This window comes from Meleagris gallopavo, chromosome Z (genome assembly GCF_905368555.1).
Source record: "Meleagris gallopavo chromosome Z, MGAL_WU_HG_1.1, whole genome shotgun sequence".
Lineage (NCBI taxonomy): Eukaryota > Metazoa > Chordata > Aves > Galliformes > Phasianidae > Meleagris > Meleagris gallopavo.
Window position 1 is genome coordinate 50,313,509 of NC_139435.1, and position 13,486 is coordinate 50,326,994.

The 13,486-nt window shown below is 36.3% G+C and overlaps 1 protein-coding gene across 6 annotated transcripts in view; it reads right to left on the reverse strand.

The window, feature by feature from the left end:
* ARB2A (ARB2 cotranscriptional regulator A) overlaps positions 1–13,486 on the reverse strand; it is a 256,461-nt gene that overhangs the window by 118,023 nt on the left and 124,952 nt on the right. For all 6 annotated transcript variants that reach the window (XM_085214488.1, XM_085214492.1, XM_085214487.1 and 3 more), the window contains one exon: positions 6,208–6,426. In XM_085214488.1, coding sequence (XP_085070614.1) covers positions 6,208–6,426 — 219 coding nt within the window. The remainder of the gene's footprint in view (positions 1–6,207; positions 6,427–13,486) is intronic.

Genomic DNA, 13,486 nt, shown 5'->3' on the forward strand with positions numbered 1-13,486 from the left:
GAAATTAATTTCTGTGATCTCTCTGTATTTGAAGACTTTTATGGCTTCCTGCTCATTATGGAAAAAAACACATGAAGAATCTCAAAATTTTGCATACCAAAATGTATGTTACCACTTGACCTCCCAAACATAGAAATCTAGTACCAAAATATGCAATACATACAGTAAATTAGAGGATATTATCCTTGTTTTGGATATCAGTTAAAAAAAATTTAATCTTTGATTTTGTTGGATAAATGATAAAGGATACGCACAGAGAACAATCAGCACTGGCAGGAGGATTGACTAGAAAACCCATGAGGTCTTTTCAGTCCTTAACTGCAATCACTCTACAATCAAAGACAGGCACTATCTGAGTATAAGAAGTTTAAATATTTCATTCACCTTTGCCTTCAACAAGTTGCTCTGCTTTCTGCTGAGCTAGTCTTCTTTGCGACTAGCTTGCTAACTGTCCAGGTTTACTAAGCCTGAGTCCTGACTGAAAGGAAGGACGACTTGGCTGACCTGTGCACAACAATCTTTTTTAGAACAACAGGAGCATGGCACAGCTGGAGAGATGCAAGGAGAGATGCAAGCTGATTCTTTTTTTTGAAAACTCATATGGCTTGCCTCACATTTTAGGAGCCCAATCTAACAATACGCATTTTGTCAGCAGCATGTAATGAAAGACAAGAAAGCAAGATAGCCTCGATTTATTCCTTTTCTTTGATTAAACCATACTTTTGAGATGCAGAACAAAGAGAGCGTACAGCAGCATGAAGAGCCAGTGGTGCTCTCGAAGAGATGCAAAATCTTCCCTCACTGATTATCTGCTTTTCTGATTTCTTTCTTGCTTCAGGAAAAAAGGCAAGTGTAACCTTCCAGGACTGGTAGACGCAAAACGTACTGTAAGAAGTCCTTACCGACTCGGGATTTTTAGAAATACAGAATATAACTGCACAAACTAAACAGCCTTTGTAGAAACAAAGTTTAAACTGCATATACTTTAGCGAGATATCAGTTCACTGTAATATCTACAGAATAAAATGTTTTATGAACATTTCTTTCCTGTTTTACAGAAATCATTATTCGAGTTCCAAGCTATCTAACTCTTTAGGAATCTAAGTCTTAGAGGTCTAAGTGTTGGTGCTCAGTAAAATCTGATGGGTTAAGGTTTTCATTTGGCCTCAGGCTGGGCAGGGTGATGCAGGCCTGCAGTAGGGACCTGCAGCACAGCTGCCAGACCTCCACAGGTGTAGCAGAGACCGCTAGGCATCTAAAATGTCACAAGATATTTATGTCCCAGCACCTAACTGCAGTTTTTTTGCTTTTAAGTAGTATGTGTTGCAAAGAACAGTAAAGCTGCAGTAATTTTTAAGCAGCTCTCGTAAGCCTTCCATTGCCAAGATGATAATTCTGTAAAAAAAAACTTCCCAAACACTGAAGGGAGTAAAAGGTTTTAAAAGTTAAATATGGACAAACTGAAAAACTAAAACCATATGTTACTTCAACTGTAGGTAAAGCAACTCTGAAAGTTGTAAGAAGGGAAAAAAAAAAAAAAAAAAAAAGCTTTGCACTGTAAAAACTGGACGAGACTCCGGAGCTGGGAGGCCTGATTCCCAGCCACAGACTTTTCCTGTGCTTGAGCATGTCCCTTGTCCTTTGGGAGCTGTCTGCCTAGTGCTTGTCATCTTGTCTCTTCTGGTGGAATAAAGGGCTTATTAGCTCGGGTTAGCAGCACACTAATGCAGTCACATAGGATTTGGATGAGACCCTTGCCAAGTGGCAGGGTAGGCAGAGGTGACAGCCATGGGCTAGGCCACACAGCTGCCTGCAGGCTGAACTCAGGACAAGGCTTAATCTCCACACAAAATCTGCTGCTCTGAAAGCTGGTGTGCACCATTGGGCAGTCGGCCCTCTGCCATGTGTGTTGGTCTAACCAAAGAACATGCATCGATGGCACGCGGCCTGCTCATGTCCGCCAGCTTGTGTTGCCCGCCAGCATCACTGCACATCAGCCCTATGTTAATAAACCCACTTTGCACCACTTGCTCCTAAATATTGGCATGGGTTATCCTGATAAATACATTTTTAGCAAAACAAATTAATTAGTTGCACACAATCATTTTCTATTTAACCTCCTACAGGAAAAGGGAAAAAAATTATTTACAAAAAGTTACATCCAAAATTAACTTAATTTTGTTCATATGCTGCTAGTACAAACAGTACTGTTATAGACTCTGCTACAGCAAAAATAAAATTTGCCACAAGAATTATCTTTATTAAAAAAGTTAATCTTTGTGGGGAAATATTCCTAGCAGACAGGCCAAGGAAGGGCTTATCCCCTTGCCTGGAAAATCTGACCCCATCAGCTGGTCTGATAAAAGATATTAATTCTCCTTCCTTTTCTGCCTCTTTGATATCCTCTGACTATTGTGGCAACAACATTATTGCAAATTACTGTTATTATAAAATTAGATGATTTATACTTTTTTTCTTTACTAACATTTCATAATTCATTCAGTATACTTGTTTAAGTGGTGAATACTATTTAGAAGGGGATAAATACTGATTTACATTTCTAAGTGTCTTTTAACATAGAGAAGACACTGTCAATGTGAAAATCTGTGGGGAGTGGGAGATGGCTTGGAGGATGGAGAGAATAATCATGTCACATTTAAGCCTGTATGATCTGTTTCCATAGAAAGAGGTTAGAGATCAACAAATTCTCAGTTTAGTTCAGTAATAAATGAAGGCTGACTAGGGCATTAAATTTCTGGGGGAAGCATCAGCCAATATGTACAGCAGCAGCCTCTGGTGGTCTAAGAAAAAATGGTAGTATCTATAAGTAAGGATAGAAATATGCTTTTTAAAAGGAAGTATGCATATATTTAGCTATTTGACTCAATTTTGCATTCAACACATTAAAAAACAGATGCTTTAAAAATGATTTGCTGGCAATACGCTTGTTAAAATGTGAATAGTAAGACTAGTAAAATTCATATTGCATTCATTAACATGTTACATAAAAGTAAAGTGCTTTTATTTAATAATTCTATAGAGTATTATAGTCAATACTTATTATCAAGGAGTTTTCTCCTTGGTTTGCCTTGCTAAAAAAGAAACCAATTTTATAAGATTGTTACTGAATTGATGATATTTTCTGTCTTCACTCATGAATTCACTTGGCAGATGTTTTCAAGAACAAAAAATTCTGTCTTATTATAAAACGTATTAAGCAGGTTTTTCTGCCATAATGTTTGACATGATGTTTATTGCCCAGACCAAATCTGCCCCTTTAACAAGCTATAACGTATGCCAGAAAGTACATTATTTCATAGTTAAAGAAACTAACAGCATGAAACAATAAGTACTTTGATCTTTCAGGCACTGCGCTTAATGCACTACACAGTCTAATAGTCGTTTTTATTTATATTCTTTTTTTGTGTGTGTAAAAATAGAGTGCAATTTGAAATTTTGTATTTTAAGACTCTGCTTTTACATATTCCTGAATATCCCAGCTAATTTGCATTTTCCTACAAAAATAAAGAAAATACTTAAGGAAGTTTGTGGGAGTGGAAGAATTTCATTTTTGCACATCTTGGAAAATCTAACTGTGCACATTGGACCACCAGCCAGACACCTTTAATTTCATCATGCGGCATTTCATCAGAACACAACACTGTCTTACTGACCCTACGATAACGTACCAGGATATTTATTCCCATTTCTTAACAGTCAGAAACAACATCTCCAGCATATCTGGCACATACAAATCATCCTTCAATGTTAGATGCAGTAAATGCCTTCAATGTATCTTGAGGTATGTATCTACCAAGCTGTTGAGAGGAAATTTTTGATCTTTGTACCCATTTGCCTTACTTTGCAAAGGTGATCTAAGGCTTACTCTGTATTTTTCAAAATTACTCAATGATATTACTACCAATCCTTATGATATACCATCCTTAAATACTTCTGTAAAGTATGATTTTTCTTCCTCTTATTCAAGATGTTAGTGACTCAAAAGCATTCCTTACCACAGGGCAAGTAAAATTAATTTTTTTGCATTGAATTGCTCTCTCAAGTTGTCTAAGACTAACTCCAAAGATCATCATCCCACAGCTAAAGTAATTCAGGCAGTGATCCCAAGATATGAGAAAAGGGTGCTTTCAGTAGCATACACAGTTCAACAGACCTAAGCATGGGAGGCAGGAAATGCACTGTAAGTATGGCATTGCACCGTTTTGTTTGCATCATGCTATGCCTGGAGAGATTATCAACAGAGCAGAGCATGCTATGTTTACAGCTCCTCTTGCAACCACCCGTTTTAAGTTTTTACAGACTTAGCAGTTCTACCCAGCAGAGTAAATGGTATACTATCAGTGATCCAGTTTTGTTTCAGAAATTAGCAGGCAATTGAACTGCAGTAATGTATCCCGCCACAAACCAAAGAAGGGACATTTTTCATTCTGTTTCAGAAAAACTCTCTGCTTCAGAGCCTATTTAAGAAACATATATATATATAAAGGGATTCTTTCAGAATAAATAAACCAATTGCGTCAGAAAGCTCAATTTCAGTTACTTCACCCTGGAAAGAAGACTACCACATACACTTTCACTAAAACTTCTTCCCTTGGTTTGAAGAAAATTGAATAAAGAGAATGAACAGTCATATCTGAGGCACAGACCCACATAAAAAAGAAAATGGTATGTAGTTGTGCATTTTATGTTTCGGGGATCAAACCTCGTGAAGCCAAATTTCATGCCTCATCAAGCAAAAGAGCCACGAGAAGGTGGAACTGCTAAAAAGGTATCAAAAAAGGTTTACTTTCAATAAAAGAGAATACTGAACCAGCATGCTGACTAAACACATTTCAGGACAACACAACAATGTTCACCAGCTTCTGATGCAATTTGACAGAAGCCTCTTTGCCCTCTTAAGAAGCAGAGTCTGACCACTAGGAAGAATGGCATATCTCAAAAAAGAAGCACATAGAAAAAAATAAAAAAATCACACAGTAGTGTTTTGTTAGTGACTTTGAATATATATACGGATCCTTTTGTTTCCAGTTTTCAGTTGTAAGATGTTTCTTAAAAGATACGGTAATATTTATGGTATTAGTGATTCTTAACGTCCAGGCTGCAAAACCTCTTATTCAGTTAGAACTGCTGTATTTCTCCTAGAAACATTTCGATGTTATACCACAATTAAAAGGAATACTTTAAAATTTAAGAAGATTCTAACATCTCTTGTGCTGGATTTTTCACAACAGAAAGACATGTACATTTTTACTGATTTAAGCATGGTGTGGCTTTTCTAATATGTTTTACTGTTGAATGAAAATGCTAACTTTCATAATAAAGGCTTTGGATATTGCATGACTCAGTCTCGAATGTATAATGCATAGTATGTATATGAAGCAGAATGTGTCAAAGTGCAAATAATATTGTTTGTGCCCCCTGCAGAATTAGAAATCCTTGGGTAGCACTGTTATAACGATCCCATGCTGGTAGCATTACAAAGTGCAAAGGTTCACTGAGTAAGAAAAGAGCAGGGGACAGAGTTTCCTCATTACACCATTCTCGAACTATTCTAGCTTAAATATTTATTAAGATATTAATAACTCTCCTCCTTTATCTGCCTTCAGAAGTTCAGCTGAAACACAATGGATGGCTGCTCATATGAAAACAATACATTATAGGGTAAATCTGCTACCATGCGAGATGAACACCAGTATTTTCCACAATATATTATTAATTCAGCAGGTAATATGTTAAAAATCTATCATTCCATAACTACTGCCTCCCCAGTATATATGACAATGTAATACAATAAATGCATGCATGACATGTGAAGCTAATGTGTTGCCGAAGTTGCACTATAAAGTGTTTCATATGTACACCTCTGTTTATAAAATCATTTCAACAAAGTCTTCCTTAAATCATTCTCTTTCTTGATAGCACCAGTGCGTTCCTCTGGGGTTTATTTGAAGTTCATCTTTGAAATTAGAAATAACTGTTTTGTAACTCTTCCAAAACTTACTTTACATTCAGCAAGTGACAAAAAATATCAATAGCATAAAGAGCTAGGAACTCTGTATGAACTCTTGAATGTCACTGCAGAAATATGTTTGTTTTTAAAAAAGCATGCTATTTATTAGCTAATATGGACAGCAAACATATTGATCCATTAGTAAACAAGATCAAACAAAAGTAAAAGAAACTTACTCTAATATACATCTGTATTGTTTCTTTTTCTTTTTGTGGATTTCGATACTTCTCATAGAAGTCACGTCGTTTCTTTGTTTCCTTCTGGATTTTATCTTTTCTTTCCCTCTTTTCTGCAGGTTCATCTGAGCTATCAGAAGACAGCTGTACTTGGGCTTTTGTCTTCTCCACTTCAATATAGTTCTCATTGGGATTCAGTACTATTACTCCATAGCCTTCCTGTTTTAGAAGAGACAAAAAAAAAAAAAAGGAAAAAAAAAGAAAAAAAAAGGAAAGAAATATGAAAAGGGAGATTTGATACTTGAAAATGCTTTCTGTTTACTTTAATGCTCTTAAAAACACATATTTATTTCAGTAAGTTCATATAATGTAATTTTTTAGAACATTTTAAGAATATGTTTGTTTCCTTTCTGTCATTAAAGGGATATTGATGTGTGAATGCGTCTGTGCATGCACTTATGCATATACACATCCCTCGGCATCAGGAAAGTTGCCTGATTTATCTTTAAAATAATTTAATATGTTGTTTTATTCATAAGCATGTTATATGACTTTTTCAGAAAACAGTATTAAAACTATAAGCAAAATATTATTTTAAAAACTCTACATAATGATGAATAAAAAGCTATATACTCAACCAATAAAAACCTTTAAAAGAGAAAGGATAGAAGGAATTCATATATATATTAAAGAAAGCATGGGAAAATTATTCAGCACGGTTTAAAACAGTAAAACCTTTTGTCTAGCTGACAAGCATAGGCTGCACCAGCCAACAGCAACAGTAACAGTGAATCAGTACTAAAACTGATTCAGTGGTATTGCTTACAAGTCAACTATTTTACTGTGGAGAAGACTTCTAAGCACATCTTTAAATCTGCTCTAAAACTTCACTGGGATTATGTCCCATATTCAACAAACCCAGAGAAAATTTGTGACCTGCAGGATGCTTTTGAACATACCAGCTGCATTTTTGTGCCTTGGAAAATGAGCTGGTTGAAAAATACATGAATTTATGAATGAGAAATAAATCTTGAATAAATCAGCCAATCATTTTATTATGATTTTTAAATGATGGTAAATCATATAGGAATTGTAATATTTGTGAAAGATAATCGCAAATGCAGGGAGAAAAAGGGAAGCACGTGCATTTAACAGATGAGTCCTTAAAGTTACCATGGGTTCCCAATGAAAATCAAGCTGTCCTTTAAAAGTAGATTTTAATAAAGACTCACTTTTTGAAAATGTCTACGCTAATTATCTAACGGAACAGCTTTATTCCAGCTTTTCGTTCAACGCTCAATTCTGCACTTAGGCGAGGCGAGAAGATCAAAGAAGTCCACGTACCTAGCTTCACCAGAGTAAACCACATCTACGCTAACAAAAGATACTTTATTTGGGCTTGCTTTATTCTAATCTGTAGAGCTATTCAAAAATCTTGTAACACATTGTGATCACTGTCAGGTAGACAGATTGTCACTTAGTGATTTTCTACAGTTGGACACACTCGACTAGTTATCAAAATCACATTTGAAGGAAGTTCCTACCCCTCTTCCTTTTGCCCGCACAACTTTTCACGCCCTTCTCAAATTTCTGCCATAGCTTCTCCTCCCACCAAAACTAAGCTAAAGGACACTGTTGCACTCTGCTAAACAGGGTGAAATAGAGGCATTCACTACACTGTCTCTGGTGTAAGGGACATCGTCAAAAAAGGTCACCATAGGCCAAAGAGAAAATTGCCTCCTTACTAGATTCGGTACCGTGAGTAAGTGGTCTCCTGTCATGTTTCTTCCCTGCCCTCTCCGCTGAGTGAATTGAACTTAGGTAAATATAAATAAATAAATAGCCAAATAAATAAGTGGAGGGAAGGGGAGGGGCAAAGAGAAACAGGAAACAAAAGGAGGCATGGCTCAAAGGCTATCCGCGCCTTCACTGCCTGTATCGACGCACAATACCACATTATCAGCAGATAAATTTCCAGCTCACAAATTTCAAAGCCCCAAATCCAGCACAGGGGAGAACAGCACTTCAGCAGATACGGGTTACTAAATTACTGGGGATGAAAGCATGACTTCAGTTTGCTCACTGTGGAGCAGGGACTAACTTATCCCCACACTCATCACCAAGCACTTTGGTGGTTTCATCGCACAACACAGGCTGCTCCCTTTGTTGTTCATCTTCTTGACCTGCTCCTTCTGAGCAGAGACACTCTGCGTATCGATTCCTTTTACTTTCTATACAATGCCAAATGCAAAATTCATGTATTTGTTATAGGTCTACAAGTGTTACAGGAATTTGAAACCCTCTGTCCACTTTTAGCTGACCACAAAACAGACACATAAATCATCAAAGAAGTAGAATTTGTCTAAGTTATTGATTATGTAACTGAAAATTACATGACTCATTTGTCCAATTTTATGAGGACACAATGTCAATTTTTCACATAGACATCAACAGATGAAATACGATTCCATTTTTAAATTCCCCATGTCATAAATCAATTAGAGGATTTTTATCAATTATATTTTAAGCAGCATAACGCCTCTCCCTCTACGCTTTAAAGTTTCTTTTTCCCGAGATAGCATGTCTTTCCTGTCAGTACAATTAAAATAATTAGTAATAACTGAAGTTGTTTTTTTTCCCTCATCTGTGGGAAGAACTATCACCTTATAATTCATATGAATTTCTCTGGGGAAAATAATATACTTTAGATTGTTTTGCTTATGATTCTCTTTCCCTTGTCCTCTGCATCTGAAATTAAACATGTAAACAGTGGTACCAGAAAGATTTGGTAGTAACAAGCGTTTGATAGTAGCACCACAAAGAAACTAAGACTGGTAAAGCTGCACCTGATTCCAGATTTAGTCAGCCTTAACCTAAACATTTTTTATTTCTATTAATTTATATTGAAAACTAATACTTAGCTTTAGATAACATCTATGTAAACATGTATTTTAAATTCAATTCATTTCTTAAAAATACAGTCACTAAACTTTAGTGTGATCAGAAAATTAAAAAAAAAAAAAGGTGGAAATCTTCAGTGAGGTTAAACAAAATGCAAATTAATGCAAAACACAATAAAAAATAATCCACTAGTACTTAAAATCAGGCCTTTAGGAAAATTTAAAAATAGGCAAGATACACAGTCTTTGGCATAACTATTTAGCAATCAAAAAATCACATTAATAACTTTAAATAGAAGTCATGGTCAGAAGTACGTACCTCACAATGGCATTAAAAATACCAACTTCTGTTCTGATAAACTTACAGCAGTATTAAAATGTAGTGAACTAAGCTGAAAATAATTACTGTAATTCTGGAAAGTTTAAAGTTTGGTATGTTTTCTGTGTATGTAATTGTGGAGTTGCTTTTTCTATGCATCCAGTGCATGTAGAATGTTAAACCACTGTGTAAAGCGCAGTTTTTTATTATAGTAAAAAGTCAAATTTTGTAACAACAGTAAGAAAATTTTCCATAAATCAAACATATCTGAAAGAATACATATGCCACACAGAAGTCATAGTTTGTCTGCATCACCCATTAGTGTATCTTTGATGAGAAGTAATAATCAGGATAGGCAGTGATAAATACAAGTTCCAGTCTCTAATCTACCAGCTCAGAGGACACAATCACTGTGTCTTTCAGACTGGAATACTCTATAAACAGCTATTTCCTGCAATTCACTTCAGGATAAGTTGGCAGCAAAACATCAACTATACCAACTGCTATCAACCTCCAAGTAACACTTCTGGAGATAGAGGAAATGATGATAGAAAGGGAAGACAGCTGAAAAAGTCAAGTGTTCGAAGGAATCAAAAATCTCAGTTACTATATCTTTTCTACAAAGGCAGAACAATGTAGAAGGGCCTTTTTCACCATAACGCAAGCCAGAATTGCAACTGTGCTTTGTCTCTTAGTGGAAGCTCAAGCAAGCTGTTTGAAACTGAAGGAACATAAAAATTATTGCATCTGGCAGTTAGACTGAGGTAGCGGGAAAAAAAAAAAAGAATCTCAAAGTATTTGAGATAAACTCTCAATCTTTTGAAACCTCTTCTGCCTGGCCAAATGAATAATGAGCTGAAAGCATTCAGTTCTGCATATTAATCCACCAAGATGGGATACCATATGTGACCAGAAAGGTCAGGGCTGGAGAAGAATCTTTTGACCTATGTAACTACGTTTTTGGACTGCATGCAAGGGTCTGAAAGAGATCATTTTCCTAAGCCTTATCACCCTGAATTTCCAAGTTCATACTTCTGTATGGATTGTTTGCAGCAAGACCAGAGTTAATTCCCAAGGGAAATGCAACTCCAAGTGTTTGTCTCCTAAACCTGACTGTGGTTAAAACAGACATGGCAACGTCCATTCATCTTTCTGAAAGATGTACGTTCTGTTTATTCCCCATCTTTTTCACAAGAAGGGTACATATATGTCACTGTTGCGACATCGTAGGTGCAACAGCGGGATGAGGTCATGACAACCAATCAGAAGTCACTAGTGAAGCGTTAAAGTAAACATAGCTGTTGGAGATGCAGCTCAGCTTGAAAAATGCCCCCTCCATTATTTGAGCAATTTTCTCAAGACGTGACCTGAGACTGAAACGCCTGAAATGTCAGTTGACTCCGCTTTCTGTTTCCACTCTATGTACATTTTGGCAACTGCACCCTGCTAACACTTTGCAATATTTTTGTCCCAGCTACACCTCAGCTCTGGGCGCACTGAATTCCAGCGCTGTGTCCAAGTGTGTAAAAATGCCGTGTTACTGCCAAACACACATTGTCCCACTAAGTTCCCAACTTAAAATAGCTCATCAAGCTAGGCAGGAAAAGAAAACATGCCACAAAAAGTTTTTAGAGGACCACCTGTTGTCTATTATTTTTACATAGCACTTACTCATAAATCATAACACAGGGTAATTAATCAAGCTGTCAAAGAGAAGGTCAAAGGTTATGTGGGGGAGTCAGAAGGTCATGCATGGGCTGATAGAGGTCAGGGTCACACCGCATTCCTCATTATCAAGTTGGGATGAGAGACGGCCCAAGCAAACAAAAGTGAAAGCAGATGGAGAAGTGAGTGGATAGAAAAAAAGAAGAAAATTTCACAAACAAAAAGAAAAGTGAAAGAAGAATGTCAGTTGCCTTCAAACAAGGAGGAGAATAGAACAGAAATACATTGAGATGTTCTCAAAAGGTCTCACACAATACAAAGAAACTACAGTTTGATAATTTAAATACATTTAATATAACTTTCCATCCGATCTTTTTGTAAGTAGAAAACAACGCTACGAGATGGGCGTGCTAGTTTTGATTCCATTTCACATCAGAAGTCAATACTTTCTAGGCGAATAAGACAAAAGACCCTATTACTGCAATGAATGCTGATGGATATATAAAAAAGCTTCTAAATGCTAAAGTTTACTCCTGTTTATGCTACAACCAGTAGAGGTTCAATAGAAAGTTCGAATGTTGTATGAAGAACTACACTTTCGCGTACACAAATACTCAAAAACACAAAGCATCATAAAAGTCCCCCTGGATGACACAACCGTTATAAAATATTCTATCATTACACTGACCTGAATTAGATGCAGAATACTGTGCAAAATTAGCTGTCACCCTTTCCTCAAAATCTTTGTTAATCTCATTTTGAATGTTTGCAGCTTTATCAACACATGCATCAATGTCAGCTCCTTGGTTACTGAACCGCTGTACTTGGAAGAAGATATAATTAAAATGTTTTGGCACAGAAAAGGTGAAATTGTATCTTCCCCTGTTCCCTGAGGAGTCTGTAAAACATGTAGGATATATTGACAAACACACACCCGTGTCTAGAGTCCTGACATCCCAGGTCACCCAACTCCTATTTATTTCAAAACATTCACTTAACACTTACCCAAACTGTCACCTGCTGTGTTACTAACTTTTAATGGATATTAGAGCTATAAAAACAATAAACTTTTCATTTCCTTTCTGCTACTGCCTTCTAAATCCTCACTGCATTTAGCCCGTGTCTCTTTGCATGCGGAACTGTATTCATCTTATTTCACCATACCTAACTTTGATTTGAAAAGCACAAAATATGCCACTGGTATACTTCACTTCAATATTTAATAATTTGGAGCTGGTGCAGCTATACTAAACAAATCAATATTCAAAGGCTAAAAGAAAAAAAGAAAAAAAAGAAAAAAGAAGAACGAGATAAACTGTTACCACATTTTGAGTTTGCTGTTGAAAAGTTTAGAAAAGAATGAATGTTCCACATATAGCTATAATTAGCAACCTAAATATGTCTGTGCATAAGATCTGCAATCTTGTTTCATGGTGTTTGTTCCCAAGGCCAAAACTGCGTAAACACATCCATGTACCATAAAGATTTTACTCCCTCAGTTGCACCCTCTATTCTTGGTTGGGAACTTCTGTGCCTTTGTAAGCACTAATTTCATCACAGCTTTCAGCAGAAAATTGTTTCTCATCGAAAGTAAAATGAGGTAGCATTAACTTAATTCTGTGAATTAATAGAAAATAATTGTGTTCATTTTCAGATTGTGCTTCTAACACTGCTTAATAAACCTCAGCCTCATCACCTCTCTCTAACACGAGTTTCAGGCTATCAGTGGAGGCTGAATGGAAGTGAATTCACCTCAGCCACGCAGGCGGAGTACAGGACTGCAAATAATCCTTCCATAATAACTGCAATAATAATTGCAATAAATGCAATAATAGTCTCTGCTCTTCTTCACTAACTGTGCACAGCTTTGGGGTCCATACAATCCATGAAAGGATGAATTCACCAGTTTCCCCCAAGGCCTGGCATCCTTTAATGACATCTTGTAGGACTCCTTTCTGTAATTAACCCCTGTATTCTGAAGGCTTTTTCTCCTCTCTTATGAAACTACCTTACTTTCTTTTCCTACAAAAACCTACAGTGCAGTTCAGAGTTTCACATAGGAAACTCCTGCATATTTTACTTTTTAACTAGAGTTTTGGTTAAAAGGTCATTCAGCTTTATACAGAACTTCTTGAAAGCAATGCACCAGAAACACAAAGGTTATCACACACTTTTGCAACACCCACATTATTAATACATAATTATTAATTCTAATTTACTGGTAGGCAAACCAAGGAGAGTAATAGTTACTCTCTGAAACTTAAGCTCAAATAAGAAACAGAGATGAAGCTGACTGCAGAATTTTTTGATGTTTCTATGGTGTTTCTCAGCATCCTTTTAGCTGACAGCAAAAGTTCTCTGCTGCAAATTCGTTTTCCAATCCACTTTGTCTCCT